Here is a 19,586-nt window from a genome sequence, read left to right on the forward strand (position 1 = left end):
ATGTAAATTACTTTATTCGCATTTCCAATAATATTCCATTTACACAACTTTTACGTATCATTTCATTGCTTAGTCTTTAATGGGTTAAAGAAAAAAAGATGAAAAAGTTTCATTGGAATGCTTAATTAAGGAAAAGTAATGATTGCAAGAAATCGCGATTCTTATTTATAGAACGTATTAAAGATATTTAATACGATTAAAGTATAAAATGATTCATACATTTCTCATTTTTTTCTTTATTTTTTATTACAGAACGAAAGAGTCCATGATAACGTAATCGTCTCTGGCAACTATATAACTATTACAAATATTAACAAACACGATGGTGGCCGTTATCAGTGTTTGATCGAGAACGGAATGGAGAATCCACCTGTAGAAGCCATTAACGTCGTTGTTAACTGTAAGAATTTGTGGTACACGTTCTCGTTGTTACAGTGACCTACTATTCTATATTTAAATGTTGCCTCAATGGAATAAATCAAACATAAAAGAACGTGTACAATTTGTTTTCGTAGACGCTCCCGAAATAGAGACAAAGGGGAAATGGGTGCATACCGGTCTCGGTGTTGAATCACAGTTGATGTGCAACGTGCACGCTCATCCACATGCTAAAGTGACGTGGATGAAAGATGAAAAGGAAGTGATGCCGAAAAAAGGAAGCATAGAGATCAAGGGGAACAAAACACGGCATATCCTCGAGATTCTGCATACCGAAAAGGAACACTTGGGAAATTATACATGCATCGCGCAAAATAAATTAGGACGAGCAGAGAGAACTATTTCCCTTACCGGTATGAGTTTCTTCTTTTTTTTTTTTTCAATTAGAAGGAAAAATTTGAAAAATAAAATAAAACGCGTTACAGAGTGACTGAAATGTTTCGAAGTTTGGAAATTTTTAACGTACAAAAGTTTGAAAATGATAAAGATTCTAAAATTTGATAGTTCGAGGATTTAAGAGTCACAAAGTTTGGAAATTTAAAGATCTGAAAATTCGAAAATTTGTAAAGCCAAAATTTTGAGAATTTGGATATTTTATACTGGAAAATAATATACTACAACGAAATTCCCATTAATTCGCTTTACAGGTCTTCCCTCTCAAGCGATGATTTTTGGTGGTGAGATGACAAAGACCGATTCGGGATTGATTTTAAAATGGCAATTGGAGAGTTATTCGCCAATTACCGAATACAAGGTAATTAAATACATATTACCATTCTCTACTATCTTCGTATCTATTAATATCTCTTTTCATATAATAATGTAAATATATTAATTGCATAATATAGCTACAATATCGTTGCAAAGGAGACGATAATTGGAAAGTTCTGAAGCCGACAGTAACAAATGGTAAAGGAAATCAATTTACTGTCGAATATAAATTCGAAGGGCTTGAACCTGGATCGTATGAAGCGATCCTTATGGCTAGAAACGATTTCGGATGGTCCCCCCCATCAAAACCACATATGTTTGTGGGAGGTAAGAAGATGGAAAGATGACTTTTGTAATCGTTCGTTGTATAATGAAGTTGCTGGTTTACTAAAGTTTCTTTTTCATTGCTTTACAGTATATGCGGATGAGCAAGCTGAGAATGGTAAATATCGCAATATATACATTGAGTAATAGCATCTCTTTGTAAATGAGCATGATTCTTATGAATATTTAATGCGTTTTCAGTTAAAGGATCGTCATCAAGCGCATATCGATTCGCGTTAGACATTACAACCTTATTCCTAGTCGTTTCGTCCTATGCTCTAAGTCTGTAATTTACTGAACTCCTTAAACTATAATAGGTACGTATGCAATTCACAGACAGAAATATTATTTTACAAAAATATATGTATCTCTCACGAACATAAAATAATGGATCCAAGAATTTCAAAACTGACAATTTTGGAAATGTTTTCTTTAAAAATCTATAGAAATATTTATTATTCTTTTACTAAAGAAAATACATATTTTGTCTCACTGTATAATAATCTTTCCTATAAATATTTCCAATCTGATCTTACTACGTTAAAAGATATTTATAAACTTTAATTAAAAATTCATTTCATAAAAAATTTTGTATGTACAGGTAATTTGCTGCAGCCAAAGCATACACCAGCAAATGCAATGGTGGGTTTAGTGAAACAAGAATGTCTAGGAGAACTGTAAATTGCTGGTGTAATATATTTTTTAAATTAATGTATTAATTAATGTTTTAAGCAAGCGCTAAACGATCGATGTGTTCCCTGTAGGAAAATGATATTTGCGATAGCACGTTATCTACGATTTCTATCCCTGCTTGTTGCTGGAGTAAAATTTCACGATGGTACAAAGAAAAGAATTATATTGTCATTACTATGCAAGTACAACGAACACGGATACTTGTTTTATATCAGTATGCCGCATTCTTTTTTTTTTTTTTTTTTTTTTTTTTTTTTTTTTTTTTTTTTTCTTTTTTTTTTTTTACAAAAATTTATCGAAATTTAATTGTGGGCATTCCTTGTGTATAAAAAGGTAGTTTCCGATTATTTGACATGCATTAGGTAATTCTCCTAGATGTTCTGGTACGTATTATTAAAAAAAAAGAGCATTTTCGTTGTATTCTAAATCAAGAATAATTATAAGGGATACTGTACTTTAAAATATATTTATATATCTATATATATTATATATATACGTACACATAATATAGTATTCATTGTACATGTATAAGTTCAAAGATACATGATTATTATTATAATTTATTTTTGTATGCTTAAGATTACTAGATCCGTGTTCTATAATGTTGTTTAGTGCCATGTACGCAAGTTTATTTTAACTATCGATCGTGTACAGAAACTGGCACTGATAAGCCATCCTTCTATCGCGAACGAAGGACATGTAGGTACCTAATGTGTAATAGCAAAGAAATAATGTTATTAAGGAACGCCGTAGTTAGTTGACGAAAACACGCGGGTTGGAAGCACATATACCGCACTGGCACCTTTTAAAAATCTATAATATTACAAATTTCCTATATGTGCTTTCAATTCAGACTTCAATGTATAATGTTATGAGTGGAAATGAATGCCTGATGGAGAATGCAAGAAGTGATGTATCGTTTTCCAAGATAGCTTCGTAGCTTCTAGTACAGAGACATGTCGTTGCATTGATTTATAACAACCGTTACAATTAATAGATTAACAAATAAATATTGTACAAAAATACAGTCGGTTCCAACAAATGGTGCACATTATGTAAACGTTTACGTGTAGGAATTTCAGTCACGCTTAACTTGACGCTCTGTATATGACAACTACATATTACTTTTGTATAGCATTCGTTGCATTTATTCATTTGATAATAAATTCGTTGCGTAATTTTAAACACATTATACGGATACTTCTTCGACATTTTTAAAAGAAATTCATTACTACCTTTGGATGATTTAAATAAATTTATTAGTTTCGATTTTGATAACTCGATTTTATGTCCTTATCATGTTTTATTTGCATAAGATTTTATTATCACAGATGAATTACAGAATAGACTTATTATGTAACTACTTTTTTATTCCATATGATTTGGACAGTTGCCTAATTCTTTTATCGAACTTATTGTAAAGCAAGGTTGTTAAATATGATAGAAGATATTTTGACCAATAAAATCATTTAATTAAAATGAACCATTACTGTATTACACTCTATACCCAAAAACTTCCTATGGGATCTGGTAACCCATTAAATCAATGATACACGATAAATAGAAGAAAGCTACAATAGCTACAAAAAGAATTTGAACATATCCTTATCTTCCAATGAAGCGTTTTTTTCTATCTGGTCCTACGTATTTTATTTGCATAGTATCAAATTTTTTTAGTCGTATAGAGATACTAATAAATAAAATGAAACTTAATATACTTGGACCTAATAGTTAGTAATATTTTATAAGGTGCTAATTGATTGAAAATATATTAAAACTATATATTTCTCCTTCCATAATTTCGTCGTTTATATCGTATCCAATGTTTTAACAGTATCTAATTAACGATCAAACATCTCTTCTTTTCACCAGCCGGTATTTCAGAACATGTGACATGAGATCCCTCAAACTATTAGTAGTGATTAAATACAAGATACCGACAGTGTATGGGATTTTGTGTCTAATGTCCTGAAATACCGACCTCCAAAAATCAGAGTGTTTCTTACGCCCTCTACGATTTGCTACGGCATAAATAAGAATTATATTCAATTTAAATCGAAAGCGGTAACGCAGGAACCTGATTGTAAATTTAAGTTAATCTGTCTATATAAGAATTTAAAGATTTATGGATTCTACCTAAATAAAAATCTAACGATTTGTTTATGGATCCTAACTATCTGAAGATTTAATTAGTATAATAAAGAAAAAGGAATGGAATATTATATGGAATATAAGTCTTCTTTCGGAGGTTTCATAATGATTTCATAATGATTTTGAAGCAAACTCAAAATATAAAAAATGTAATAAAATTCTTGATATAAATAATCTCAGTAAACAAAGTTCAAAATGCAGATAAATATTTCGTAATACGTATTTCATTTCATTATCCTTTCATTCATCCATTTTATTTAATTAAGCCTCTGTGCATATATGAATCTTAACGATATTTCTCATAACTCAAGAAATTTGTAATTTAATAAATTAGTACGTAAAAGAAACTGATGACAGGAAAAAAACACATTCTACAAAAAAAGATCAAATTATCAAAATATTGTTCTAAATCCAAAACAATTTGAAATTGAATTTGATCAAAAATTGAAATTTTGATTTGGATACCAAGATGAAAAAAGAACTGATTAAAATCACATAGCCCTAAAAAATAAGAAACAGCATCACTTTAAACTAAGCTTTTAACTAACTAAGCTGTGACTCTACACAATTTTAAGTATTCTCGGCTAATTTGGATTAATAAAATTATTTAAAAATTATACCAATAGTACTACAACAAATTAAAAAATATTTAGTAATATCGAATAGATAAGTTTATCAGCAGTATACCAAAAAACAAACGCTCTGGGATTAGAGAGTGCTGAAAAAAGATCGTTGGCCAGAAGGGCCATCCACTCGATGTTGACCCGAACAACCCGTGAGTGGAACAACTTCTCTGTTTCGCAACACTAATTTATTAAATTCAGCAGTAAAATAGAAAATTCGCAAAATAAATCGCGAAGAGTGCTTTGTAACTCTAGCAATAACAATTAATTTATCATTGACACAAAGAAAAAGAAAAATAAATAGAAAATAAATAGAAAGAAAATTCAAAATTCCCGAAGGGCTGTATTATTTTCGGCAATGCTAGTAAATACTAATCTATGCACTCGTATTTAAATATACGCAACACTAACGGCGAAAAATCCCAGTGCAACCGTATGGGAGGTTGCTGATGTACGATCACAACTATATCAGTTGCATCAGGTGATCCAGGAACCAGGAACATACTTCCACACTCACAGTGGAAGAGGCTTGGGCATCGCGTTTTATCAACACAACACTAATTAAAGAAACGCGACTATTCATCAACGCAACGCTAATTGTAAAAGTAAACAAGATAGCCGCGATTGAATAATATCGCAACACTAATTCTTAAACTGAATCAAATAAAAATTACTATTTCTGATTGAACTATTATAAAAGCTACTTTAATTATTCGCAATAATTAAAAATCTCAATAGTAAAAAATTAATTAACATTTAAATAGAAGAGATATAACACTTTAAGAAATTCTAATAATTAATAATAAGAAATGCTAAGAACAATAATATTGCAGACTATTATAGTTCGCAATACTACAGCAAACACGATCGATATTTCGTCGCAACGCTAATTCAAACCGTAGTCATCATTTCCTCTCTAACTCAAAACGCGAAATTCACATTTTTTCGCAACACTAATTTGTAACGCCAAATTTCAACTACTTCACAACTCTGATTCAAACCGGTATTAATCATTCGCAATACTAAGAAAAACAACGATTTGCCCAATGTAACAATGGGCCGACATTGTAAATCGGCCAGAAGAAAAGTACCTAGTACTACTACAAATACTAATGACAAGCATAGTGACAAAGTGATAATACATGACTTTCCATGCTCTGGATGACCCAGAGGATGAAGAGCCATTAGTAGTTGCCCTCTTCAATGACAATTTGTCGGGCCTCTTCGGCTCATAGCCTCTTCTTTCTTCGGGCGCAATGCCCGCTGAAACTTAAATCTAGGCTCGAGTCTTTCTAATCGCAAAGTAAAAAATAACTTATAACGGTAAAATAAAAATATAAATCGCGGATGCTATTCCCCGTGCACATAGACGACAAACGATCATTATGATCATTACCCAGTCGCATGTGCGTGCTCGAGCAATAAACGTTCGTTTCGAGCTTACTCGCGACCGCGACCGCGAAATTCGAAAAATCGATAAGCAAAACCAGAGACGAGAGCATGCTCTACCCGTGCTAGTTTCACCGTCGATTTTTCAAATCAGATTTCCAGAAACAGGTTGGTCACACGAAAACGCGCCTACCCGACCAGAGACTGTGCCAACCTGCCCGGTCCTACCTACTTATAATTAACAGGCATACCAGAAAGTATACTACCTATCCTACCTAGCCCTATATTTAAAAAATGGCAAAGCAAGTACACCAACACACTCACTCCACGGTTCTCATACATAACACCCGGGCGCAAGAGCCTACACTAGAGAGAACGTCCCGGGACGCCTCCGACACCCGAGTTTGACATTCAACTTTCACACTCTAAGTTACATACCGTTTTTCTGAAATCGACTGACGATAGCTAGCGACCATTGTGCGATACAAATACATACACATTTTAGTTTTAACTAAAAATAAATTTACGATTGAAGATATATGCATTGCATTTTCTAAAGAAGTGACGTCTTTTAAAACAAATGATACAAAATTTGGTACCATTACTTGATTAATTACCGTTATTTGAATGTTATTGTAGGATAAAGGATATTATCTATATTTGTGAATTTCTTGAATATTAATAAAAATTGAAACGGCGACGCAATTCCACAGCCTAACCACACACACACACATAATGTGGAAATTACGTCGTTCACGATACACCAATTATCGTCAGTCGCTAATAAATTAAGTTTATGGTCATCGTACCCATTGCCTTTCCTTCACCCGCGTAGCACCTGGGCACGCGAGTGAGATCCTGGAAAAGGGTACGGAAAGGGTTAAACCTGAAAATCCTGATCTAAAAGATGATTAGTATATCTGCTTTGCATGTATCTAACGGACTACTGTTCCTTCATTTTTCATTTATTCATTCTATTTGAAATTATTGTGAATCTACATTAATTTACTAAATTTAATAACGTAAACAATTATTGAAATTCTAGTATTGTAAAAAAAGTGGGCAAAGAACTTATTTATGAGAAAGAATTTATTTATGAAAGAGAACATTAAAACTCAATGCAATGTAATAATAGACTGCAGTTTAAACATTAATGTTAAATAATTTAAGCTGATCTCTTCGTCAAAGCATATTTTCGAAATGATAAGAAAATATTCAAAATTGTTGCTTTGATTCCAAAATCTGCCTACCGCGAAGTTTCTTCTTGCACATAGTAAATACATTTTTGTCCGGAAGGAAGTGGACTTTAATACTTTTACAAACAAGTTATGTATAATATGTATTGTCACTCATTGCCCTTCCCGGTCCGTCAGAACTTTCATTTTTTTCTATCTGTAGTTTATGGGGATTTTCGAAATGATTTTTCCACGATAATACAGCATTTAACTTTTCCGTCGCAAAATAATCAATTCAGTAAGTAATTTCAACATTTATCATTTATCCAAACATTCATATTTTATTCATACGCGTACTTATATCCGTATAAATCCACTCATAATTAATTAATCAATTACTAACATTACATAATATTATTTATGCTAATAAAAAATGCAATATGCAAGAAGACCTATCCTGAACTAATAAATAAAACACATACAATAAAAATATGTATTATCACTCACGAGTATATTAGATACCCGCGGTCACTATGCTTGTAAAAAATTCTACGTAATACAACCAGTCTCCCGTGTCGATTCGGATCTTTCATCCTACGACATGAGTGAGTGACTGGAGGAACAAAAAAGCATGCGACTCACAGTTACATATGAAGAACGATGTGGATAATGTCGACGTAGCTCAGAAGAAACCATCATGAACACCATCATCTCGGAAGAATCATCAAACCTTATGGTAGAAGTACTGGTTGTGAAATATCTGTAAGAAAAGATAAAATGGTATGTATGTGTGTGTGTGTGTGTATATATATAATTTATTGTTGAGGACAAAATTTTATAGTTTATTAATGTAATAGGGAAAAATAAGAATTTTCAGCAAATATTATTTCTTGATTAATTATGATTAAGAAAAAATGAAAGAAATACATTTAATTGCAGTACAATACTTACATTCTTGGCTTTTAAAGCACCATAAGATCCTATCCAGAGAACAGGAGGAAATAGAGATTGTGAAAAAACTGTAACAAAATATGTAACATTATAATTTATTTTTAAAATCACAGTGTTGATTGTTTCAAAAGTTCAAGATAATGAACCACGAAATTCTATTAAACTTAGAACTTTGATTATAATCAAAATTGAAATTCTAATAAACTGTAATTACTATAAGAATTGAAACTTTAATAGAACAATTTGAAATTTAGATATCATAATTCAATATTGAAACTTTGAGACTTAATTCTAATAGATATTCAAATAATTCAAACAATGCACAAAGAATAAACTAAATTCATGAATAATGTGCAAAAGTATTTACATTACTAAGTTCCAGGAGAGGCTTTATCCTCTTGAGCACTGACTCGAATACCGAAACGATATATATATATATAAAAAAAAGAAATTGCCAACGCGTCTGATACATAAATCGGCGAACAAACACTGACTCTAATTTCGCGTGTAACTATTACAATTAATACTAATAAGAGCTATTTTGCTCTGAGAAATATTGAACTTACAATTACGAAACACACACTGACTTTACTAATCGCATTGCACGCGATCACAAAAACATTCTCTGAAAGTAAAACTGTGTTGGGGGAGGGGAACTGTAAGGAAAGAAATAAAACATGTTTAAAGTTACATATTAAAACGATGTCTACAGAAGGGTAAAGTTTCATTTGCTAATTTTATAAAAATGTATCTCTACACTGAACACTAACGAATACTCTAAATGCAATATAACTAATTTTAAAGATTATATTGTGTTACAGAAGACTGAGATATAGCTTCTAGCAATAAACTGTATCACATTTTATAAATACTCGAAAATCTTCGCAACAAATTAAGAATTCCTTGGCAAAACAGTCGTTTGAAGAGCACGATAATATTACGCGCCAAAGGCTGAACTTGTAATGGCGTCTTCTTCAGAAACAATAAAAATTATTGATAAAAGTCGTGAGATGGCGGTGCTATAGAAAATTCACGCGGGAAATGCAACAAAGAATAACTAACTGCAATCTCTTAAAGCAGATTACATATATACAATAAAATCAAGCCAATCGACTTTAAATTAAATTAAATTAAAAAAGTTCGAAAGAAATAGAAACGTCTATCAAAAACATTCGTTCTAACTGTTCAGAATACTATTTATGATATATGTAGATCGAAACAATGAAACAATTCGTGTAATTTTTTCGAAACGGAGGAATAACTTAATATATTCGAATTAGCAAAGTGCATTCTATAATCTTTTCCAATTTCATTTTAGTATTCTCAAATATGAAATTATTATTAATTCAACTATATTACATATCAATTATATAATGCAAAGATATGTATCAAATGTGTACTATAAAATAAATACAATTATCGACTTCAAACACACGATCTAGAAAAAAGGACGAAAAAGAATTTTAAAAACTATTTAATTTTTTTATAATAATGTGTAATAAATTAATAAGCGAACGACTGTTAATAACACAAACGTAATAATAGTGTACGAAGGCAGCGGAATAACAATGAAAATACGACGCAATTAATTAATATGTTGCGAACAACGAAACTTGACAGATCACAATACTATGACTTTCAGCACCTGAATGATGCTCCACGCGACGCGGTCGCCTCATAAATATCCTACAGGGAAGGACTTTTCTTATCTGATTCTTCTTTCAGAAAGAAAAACTTTATTAGTGGGCGGAGAGTAGAGAAAAGAAATAAAATACTCCTTTTTCTTTTTTACTAAATACTATTTTTCTTATTTTTCCTGTCTAACATTTATTTACGAAAATAAAGTATTTTCTAGTATTGTTAAAAATATATATGAATATTTCATAACACGATCGATTTCTAACAATTATCCGTCAAATTGAATGTCCGCCATTACAGATTCAACTACTTCGCGTATTACGTGACTTCGTTCTAATAAAACATGGCGCGTTTTCTCTACAGTTAAACAATGCTGCGCAATACAAAAAAAAACGCGATGCGCAGAGCCCGTTCAAACCTGTCTGTGATAAGATACTTTCTCGAATGTAATACAAATTATTAAGGAAGTCCAAATAACAGTATTATCATAAACAATTTACTTTAGAAGAATAATGAAGCAAAACGAAAAAGTTATTTGAATTTCTTATTTAAATAGAGCAAAATCGATAGAATTTATGTCAAAGTAATGTTAAACAATTTATTCAATTTCTTCGAAATAAAAAAAGTAATTTCTTTAATCTTGCCTTTTTCATCTCGATATTCTTAATAAACCATGAATTTAGAATTTGTTATATTATGTATTAATTACATTAATATCAAGAAACGTTTTCTTTCCTTAGAATAAATGAAATCTTACCACGTCTCGTCGAATAGTTGTCAGATTTATCATTGTTTACTATGATGGCGTCGTTTTGACTTTCGCAGCATCCCTCTAATACTTCAAAATTCCCTCGCAATCAAACAACGATCTGCACAAAAAAAAAAAAGAAATATTAAAATAAATGTTTAAAAAAAGCAAATTATACGAAAATGAAACAATCAAACTAAATTGCATCTTGAAAGCTTAATATACGAGCTACTGGAACAGAATAAACAGCAAAAAAGATAATCAAATATTAGGTTACAAAAGATTTTAATAGATTATGGAATAAAAATATACCTTTCAGTGGTGGAAGAATGATTATAAAATATTTACTACGCAAATCGACACCTGTTACGGAGTGATACTGAAAGTTGTCCAATCGCTTCGACTTTCGGCACTAGACTGACCCCCCGCGTCTCTATTTACATAGGCAATTTCAGTTAGTAAGAAGTAGGGTGCCCTCTGGCAAGTCGAACATATACATACATATATACTTACGCGACAAGAGTCGTTAAATTCCTGGAAAGGATATATTTTCGATAGGAGGGTATTATGTTTCGAATAAAGAAATAATACGTTAAACTGATTGTAAGCATAAGCTAATATAATCTGGATGAACAAAATTTATGAATTCGAAACCTGGATATCTGTGTTTAAAAATTTAGCACGCATATCATAATGTAATTTGATTACTAGCAGCATTCCGTGTAAAAGACACTCTTATCTAGCTTAGAACAAAGAAAAAAGAATATTATGATATTGACACTATTCTAAACTTCTTAACTTGTAAAGGAATATTCGGTTCGGTATACTAAACTATACATATAACTTTACTTCCGCAACACTGATCTCTGTAATTTCGAAAGAAATATATAATAACCATAAAATGCTCAACTTCCTTTAAAAACTAGATTCAAAAATACGAATATTAAATAAAAATCGCGGCGCCCTTGAAACGAACTTCTATTACTATCGGATTTCCTATTTTCCTGCGGATAACGCTTCGATAAATGGCTACATGTTATAAAAAAAATTGATTTCTGCCACCACGGGCCCCTTTTGATTTTGCATACCGCATTAAATGTATTAAAGTATTCACAATTTGAATTTTACATGAATACTTCTATTTTTGACAACCCACGTATGTTCAATTTTTTTAATTCCGTATATAGACCTTTCCGCGCAAGCGTGCAATGGTGCGGGCGTATTATCCAAAGACGGTGGATCAGCAGAACCGAATTAAAGTTTTTGAGACCCAGAAGTATTGATTCAGAAACAGCGCCTTTCATAAAACAATGAAAGAGGGGATTAAAATGAAATAAATTTACGTAAAAACGGAATAAAATTTATTTTGTAATAAGTTATATTCAATATTTCTTAGTATACATTTTTAAAATATAGTTGTTTTCTTTTTGTGTCGTTGATGCTTGAAATTACTCATGAAGTTGATCAAAGGCACATGTCAAAATGCTACTGTAACAGTTGCATGTACCATATTTGGTTTACAGGTAATGACATGTGTAAATGAAATTCAGTAGTTGATGATACATCTGATTTATGATTATAAGTTACTACAATAAATTGAAATCCATTTTGATAAAACTAAAATATTAAATCTATCTCTCTATCACGTTTGTACACGAAGATAAATATATCACACAAATTTCTTTCAAACAAACTAAAGAAAGATTGTCAAAATTTGTTTGACTTGTGCACGATTGTAATAAAAGTCATGGCAATCGAGCTCACGTTTAAAATTAAATAATCATATTCAAATTAACATAAGAATATTCAATACTTATTAATAATCAGGTGATAAAATACTTGGAATAGAGAGGCAAATAAAATGGACAGAGACCGTCGATTAGGTAAGAGCCCTAATTAATAGTTCTTGTTCACTCTATTCACATTCTACAACTATGCTAATTAATTTTGTAATTTATCACATACAACGTTTGTGTACCAAATAAATTCCTGTCATAATTTCTGATATTGCTTATATAAATTGCAACGAATATTTTCGGAAGTTCATATATACAGAAATAGATAACTGTTACTAAGTTACCATTGCCATAGTCAATGACTTTCCTATTATGATTATCTACTTATAATTCATTAATTCTTATGTTTTTTAGAGGTCAAAACTACATTCATATTTCCATAATGCTAATTACCATAGTAATTCCACAGTAAGCATAAATAAATCTACAACTAACCTATTTACTTGTTTAACACTATAATCTATAGCCGATATGAAATATAATATAGGATGCGTGTTCTCTCTCCTGAGATATATATCTGTACCTACATTTTCTACCCAAGTCAACTATAGATGCTTCGTTATCTTCCTTTACCTGAGAACATATAGCTGTATTGGCAGTGACACATCGATCACTGCGATTGGTCCATTTGAGGAATAACGTTTCACATGAGTATATCTACGAATTCTATATAGCTGTGGGGGTAAGCAGAAGAAAGAAGGGGATAAGGAAAAAAACTTAAGAGGATCAGTTAGTTGTCGACAGTCTGCTTATTTAGATCGTTCTCTTCGTTGTGCATAAATTTATGATAGAAGTTCTTTATTTTACCTCATAATGGATATAACTAAGAACGCGCGGGAGAATGCTGTAGGGGAGTGCCAGTTAACGATCAGATTGCTGGAAATGTTGCAAAGAACGAAATACGAATTGGTGCAAGAAAATGGACAACGCCGTTTAACTGCTCCAGAGATCATTCGTGGCGAGAAGCAACGCGTAAAAGGTGCTGAAATTTTTCTTGGCCGTCTTCCGCGAGATTGTTACGAGGACGAATTAATGCCGATGCTGGAAACGGTCGGTCGTTTGATCGAATTACGATTGATGCTCGATTTTTCTGGATCAACTCGTGGATATGCATTCGCCTTGTTTGAAAATTCAAAAATAGCAAGAAGCGCGTGCGCAAAACTTGACGGTTATGAAATCAGACATGGACATCGTATCGGCGTCGTTAAATCGGTTGATAATTGTCGATTGTTCTTCGGTGGTGTGCCCAAGAACAAATGCAAGGAAGAATTTATGCAAGAGTTGAATAAAATTCTTGAGGGCATCACTGATATTTATCTGTATCCAAGTGCACATGACAAGACGCTGAATCGTGGTTTCATATTCGTCGAATTCAAAGATCATAGAGCAGCCGCGATGGCAAGACGAAAGTTAATACCTGGAAGAGTCATGTTATGGGACCATGAAATCGCGGTTGATTGGGCCGACCCTGAACCTGGCGATCCTATCGACGAAGAAGTTATGGAAAATGTAGGCTATTTTAAGCTGTGTGAAAAATAAAAAAAAGTAGAATTTTATGTTATTAGAAAAAAACATATAAATTTTCTATATTAATGATATAAGATAAAAAGTATTTATAGCATTTGCTATTATTTATAGGTTACTGCTTTATTTGTACGAAATCTATCTTTGAACATGTCACAACAAAAAATTCGAGATATCTTTCAGAAAAATACTAAAATTCCTGTCTTAAAATTAAAGAAAATTAATCATTTCGCGTTTGTACATTATGAAAATCGTAAAGCAGCACAAAGTGTAATGGACATTATGACAAGTATGCTTATTATTTCATGTCATGTTTCATTTCATCTTTAATCTTTGTACACACTTTATTAAAATAAGAACAAAATAGGACATAATGGCGTCGCTGAGGCTGAAGGATGGGAAATACGTTGGGCAAAACCAATCGGAGCCACGAAAGTCTTAGAAAGACAACGATGTATCAACGAAGCTCTATCAAATGCAAACTCACGTAAACTCGAACAAAGTTACATTAAACGCACATCAGTGAAAAAGTCTAATTTTAAGAATATTATGGACGTGAACGCCAACAATATACAGGATATAACCTCAATGCACACAACTGCTTTACAAAACTTCATTAGAGAAAAGTTTGGCGGTACTTGTTACTTTAACTGTTTGCACGTAGCGAATGAGTCCACTTTTATGTGTAAAGTAAGTGTATATGATTATATTCACTTATATTTGTTTTTATTTTCTCAACATATTGTTTTTAGTTTCTGATTATTTATTGTCTGTTTCCTTTTCTTTCATTTTCTTAGATAACTATTGTTAGACAAGCCCTTATTCTGTTCGAATATCACGGGGAATCAATGCCAACGAAGCAAAACGCTATTGTTGCTGCGTGCACAAAGATGTATCAACTCATAGCTTCTACGTTCCAGGATCTCGGTGAGTATACAAAATAAAAATATTTTCTAAAAATAACATATATATCCAGCTAACTTTCGCGTTCAAATTCATGGGAAGACGAATGAACGTAATTCAATACACGATACGTTCTCCATGAATGTAATTGATACCAATTTCACATTTCGTATAATTCTTTATCTTGATGTCTCCATTCGTCTCGAAGTTTCGTATGTATGAAAACTTATTTCTGTATTTCTTTGTTTCGTAACTCGACTTAGAAACAAGTAACATAGGTATTTTCATTAATAATTAATTAACGATAATCTAATAAATTTTATTTAACGAATATTTTGGAAACTTGTAAAACATTAGTGAAAGAGAGATGGTGGTAAGTATGTAGCTGTGATTTATGAATATTTTTTTGTCTGTTTTCAAACAGTGCTACAGGAAAAAGAGCACTATTGCATGGAACAAAAGCTAGGCATTAATCCTGTGGTTGGGTCGCCAGTCAGCTGGAATAGGGAAATACATTATAATTAAACAAATTACTTTCGTTGAATGATTTTTATAGTTAAACATGCAAAGATCATTGATATTATTTATAACGTAGAGATCCGAAAGCATGATGACAAAAGTATTAAGGAAATATTCCAAATGTAAATTAACTTTTGCATTTCTTACACAAAATTGAGATTTTAACGGTAAATTTTTACAATTGAAATGAATTTTAACCAAATTTTCAAAATATATTTGTACAAAAAGACGATCAGAGTATGTTTACAGTTTTATTCAATTATGATATAAAGCGCATTTGTAATGATCGTTTAAAATACCATGAAATGTTGTAAAAATTTTAATTGTAATATCTATCACAAATGAAGTTGAACAATAAGCATATTTTTTTAAAGTAATCTACTAGAAGATTGAATTTAGAAAATCTAGCAACTGCAGGTTCTCTACGTTAAATATATAGTTTAAATACATATTAAATTAATTTTATTCTGCAGCTACGAGTTAAACTATATACGTACTGCTCGTTAAAAGGTTAATCGAATATGTGATAATAATCTGTGAAAATCAGTAAAATTATATATTAATTGGTTCGTTTTTCAGATTTAACGTAATAATTTTTTTACTTTTAAAATTGTACAGAAGCATTAGTAATGATAATGATGTATTATGTTTAGTTGTTTCCACAATCAATTCACAAAATTGTATCTACATAAACGTTCAAATAAACGGACACATTTAATCGTCTGTTTACGATCCTTTTCCTTAAACATATTAAAAAGCGAAAAAACCATGAACACGTTTACCTTGCTCAAAAATTTATATTAACGATTATTAAGAAGTAACATTATTCGATCTTTAGAACTTAATTTATAATCAGAAATCATATGATTATCCTCCATATAAAGTCCTCGAAGCCATAACCTCATTCTCTCCGGTTTCCAATTTTGATCTCTCTCATCCAAAAGTTTAGATATCATTTGCTTTAAATATCCAACCGTTTCTGAATGTGAAATTGGAATTTCCAATCGTGGTCCTTCTAGCCTATGTATTGTTATAATTGGATGACACCTGCATGCTAATTAAATATTTCTTACATAAAAAGAATGTATTTTTTTATCATTCGAAAATAGGTTTTCCATATTATTACCATGTTTATGAGACATTATGCCATGCAAGTTTAATTGTATCCATTTAACTACAATTTTAATAACAAAAAATCTTGAATCACAAGCAGCTTACAGTAATTCACGTAAACTACAATTTTGAATAATTTTATTAGGGTTAAAATACACAAGAAATTAGGTACATCGCTCACTCAAATAGATTTTCTACTCGTACCTAACTTCCCATTACTTTGATATAACATACATATACGTTTAGAAGAAACATATAGATATATGTGTTTTGAGATTTAATTAAGTGCTTCATAGATTTAAGGAATTCTAACTTGCGGTGGTACAAATAAAACATTTGATCTGAACATTATCGGTAAAATCGCTGTGTAATCTTCAAGTATTCTTCTCGCAGTCTCGTTGTCCGTATTCCCAGTAATATTTTTAGGTCTCATACAGCGTACCAACTGTTGGGCATCTCTGATACATTTGGTGTCTTGCTGTTCTGTAGAAAACAGTTCGTACGTGTAGTTCAGTAAGTTTTCAACGATGCAATCGAGAACTGTATCTTGCGGTATTACTCCGTAGCCATTTTGGGAACACTCCTTGATGGCGGCATTCATCCATTCCCATTCGTCCCAATCTTTACCATAATTCACTTTCATAGTCTCAAACTTCCATGTTAAATGTGCGCGATATCTATAAATTATAAAACAAATTAATTACTTTAAAATAACTTATTCCTTATAGATATACGTTGAAATGTAGTACGTCTCATATGTAAAATATCAATATTTTCACATGTATATATACATTATAAAAAAAATAGTTTTACAAAATTACGAAAGAGTTCTAGCATAGCATTTATGCGGAAATCTTGAAATGGAAAACCACAAGTTTCTGCTTTTGAAGTACAGATAAGAATTTAAAGAATTTGCTTTTAAATATCACATTTTGTATCACGTCAATCAATTATCCATTAATTATCTTAAGAACGTAGTTGTATCTACATAAGTAGCACAGCTTTTAAGAATACGCTTGACAGTGAGATCGAAGAAGAGACGACTGCCTCTTATATAATTCCGTAACTCATTTAAACTAGAAACCGCAAACGATAAAGTTTCAGAATTACTTACCCCCAGAACCACGGGTTCTTCTCAAACTTTACATTTTTAAGGTTTCTCAAGTAGTCGAACATTTGAAAGTTGATGACTTCTATTTTATTGTAATCGAAATAGAAGTTCTCCAAATTGGGAAGCATTGTAAATACCATATTATTGATCATAAAGATATTGTTGAACGACACATCTAGGGTTTTTAAACTATATACATTCATGTTTAGGAACCATTCATACTCTACAGTGGTCAACTTGTTACCCCACAGTAGCAAGTTCTCTAGTTTGGCGAGGTTTCCGAACGCAGAAGGACTTATAGTCTGTATGTCTGACCCGTGTAGATCCAAAGTTGTGAGGCTCGCGCCAAATCTTTCAAAACTGTGTCTATAAACAAACGACACGTTTCATCAGAGTTTCCAACTTAATTTTAGTTTATTTTTGTCGTCATTATCTTCTGTCTGATTTTCATGTTATCAAATACGTACTTGTTAAGAAGCTAGCATCGTAATGACTCTAATGTGCAGTAGTCCCAACATAATTCAATATCAACTAATTACAAATTTCATACTCATATTTTCAATGAAATATTAGGTCATCTCATAAATAATGTCGTTTTTGGACTCTATTAACCGACATTTTTTCAGTGAAAAAAATTAATACTTACTTTTATTTTTGATCATCAATTATCATCCTGATTTTTTGAAAGTACATTTTACTAATGTTTCTAACAGTATGTTTAACTGTACTGCCTTTTTAAATTTGTATAGCATACAAGGCCGCAAATTGTTTTCACTGACAATCATTTTATAACTTTTTTTAATATGAAAAAGCCGATCTAATTGCTTCGGGCTTGTATCAAAAACCATCAAGAGGATATTGTTTAAGAAACACAGGAAGAAGTTCCTACAAACATATCAGCGAAACATGGTACGCACATTTATCTGAAGAAAAATAAGAAACGGCATTTGTTATGAAATGACCTAATAACGTCAGGATACAATCATGTAGAAAAACCTATCGTTGTAAAATCTTATATCTATACTGTCCAACTACAAAGAATAATAGCATCTATTGAATAAACAATTTATAATAAATTGACCTAAACTTTTGCAGTTTCTAAAGCGATTGTAACTACATATATTTATAGATTCAATTTGAGTCCAGAATATCTCTGTTTCGATAAAATAGAAATATACATTTTTCAGATTATTAAATATCTAAAACTCAAACAATTTCGACTCAAATATGATTTTTGTAGTTCTGAAATATGACCTCTTCTTACCCTGGTATATTAGGTATTCTCGAATCTGAAATCATGATGCTCGTACTGTTGCTATACCCTTTCTTCAATACCGTTAAGTTCGTGAGTCCCGTGCAGATCAACGTGACTCTCTTATCTTGCCATTTGTTGATGATTCGACAATTGGCCCGCTCCGTTACGACGTTTGCCAATAGATTAAAAATGAAAAGTGCATGTAGCAGACGTTTCATGATTCACGCGAGACAGGAACCGACGTTGAACACGAGCGTTTAATTAACTGTACGTTTCTGACATCTCGGGCGATGAGCAACTGAATCGTGTGGGCGGTGCGGCATATCCTTCGACTCTTGTTACGTTTTCCTCTTTTGATAAGAGAATCGGACTCTTTGTAACCGATCGAAAAAGTCGTTTCATACTCCATGAAAAATAAAAGAACACGCTATCGTGCCTCTTTATTTTCGCTTTAAAGTTAGTCGATAATTAAAAAAATTCGAGCGTAACTTCTTTGCGTCTGCGGATGAGATATCTCACGATGC

At 31.6% G+C, this 19,586-nt stretch overlaps 3 protein-coding genes across 3 annotated transcripts in view; 2 read left to right on the forward strand and 1 right to left on the reverse strand.

The window, feature by feature from the left end:
• Positions 1-3,649, forward strand: part of LOC132907662 (neuronal growth regulator 1-like) — a 65,888-nt gene extending 62,239 nt beyond the window's left edge. The window contains exons 4-10 of the mRNA XM_060960967.1: positions 253-400; positions 516-791; positions 1,086-1,192; positions 1,287-1,476; positions 1,565-1,591; positions 1,675-1,790; positions 2,075-3,649. Of these exons, the coding sequence (XP_060816950.1) occupies positions 253-400; positions 516-791; positions 1,086-1,192; positions 1,287-1,476; positions 1,565-1,591; positions 1,675-1,763 (837 nt within the window). The 3' untranslated portion in view covers positions 1,764-1,790; positions 2,075-3,649. The remainder of the gene's footprint in view (positions 1-252; positions 401-515; positions 792-1,085; positions 1,193-1,286; positions 1,477-1,564; positions 1,592-1,674; positions 1,791-2,074) is intronic.
• Positions 3,650-13,356: 9,707 nt separating this feature from the next.
• LOC132908460 (APOBEC1 complementation factor-like) lies at positions 13,357-16,354 on the forward strand. The gene is made up of 5 exons (XM_060962502.1): positions 13,357-14,146; positions 14,276-14,450; positions 14,529-14,851; positions 14,959-15,088; positions 15,489-16,354. Exons 1-5 carry the CDS (start codon positions 13,451-13,453, stop codon positions 15,587-15,589), a joined length of 1,425 nt encoding a protein of 474 aa, XP_060818485.1. The 5' UTR covers positions 13,357-13,450; the 3' UTR covers positions 15,590-16,354.
• Positions 16,355-16,713: 359 nt separating this feature from the next.
• LOC132908461 (uncharacterized) lies at positions 16,714-19,363 on the reverse strand. The gene is made up of 3 exons (XM_060962503.1): positions 19,072-19,363; positions 17,811-18,173; positions 16,714-17,373 (listed from the first exon to the last, which is right to left on the reverse strand). The coding sequence occupies exons 1-3, from the start codon at positions 19,278-19,280 to the stop codon at positions 16,995-16,997; spliced, it is 951 nt and encodes a 316-aa protein (XP_060818486.1). The 5' UTR covers positions 19,281-19,363; the 3' UTR covers positions 16,714-16,994.
• Between the last annotated feature and the right edge of the window lie 223 nt (positions 19,364-19,586).

This window comes from Bombus pascuorum, chromosome 6 (assembly GCF_905332965.1).
Source record: "Bombus pascuorum chromosome 6, iyBomPasc1.1, whole genome shotgun sequence".
Taxonomy (NCBI): Eukaryota; Metazoa; Arthropoda; class Insecta; order Hymenoptera; family Apidae; genus Bombus; species Bombus pascuorum.

Excerpts from the sequence above, each read along its gene's own strand:
- LOC132908460 (XM_060962502.1), top strand. The coding sequence starts at position 13,451 with ATGGATATAACTAAGAACGCGCGGGAGAATGCTGTAGGGGAGTGCCAG. Across the intron at positions 14,852-14,958 it reads AGTCCACTTTTATGTGTAAA|ATAACTATTGTTAGACAAGC; the intron begins GTAAGTGTATAT and ends TCATTTTCTTAG. Across the intron at positions 15,089-15,488 it reads TTCTACGTTCCAGGATCTCG|TGCTACAGGAAAAAGAGCAC; the intron begins GTGAGTATACAA and ends GTTTTCAAACAG.
- LOC132908461 (XM_060962503.1), bottom strand. The coding sequence starts at position 19,280 with ATGAAACGTCTGCTACATGCACTTTTCATTTTTAATCTATTGGCAAAC. Across the intron at positions 18,174-19,071 it reads AGAATACCTAATATACCAGG|ACACAGTTTTGAAAGATTTG; the intron begins GTAAGAAGAGGT and ends GTTTGTTTATAG. Across the intron at positions 17,374-17,810 it reads AAGAACCCGTGGTTCTGGGG|ATATCGCGCACATTTAACAT; the intron begins GTAAGTAATTCT and ends TATAATTTATAG.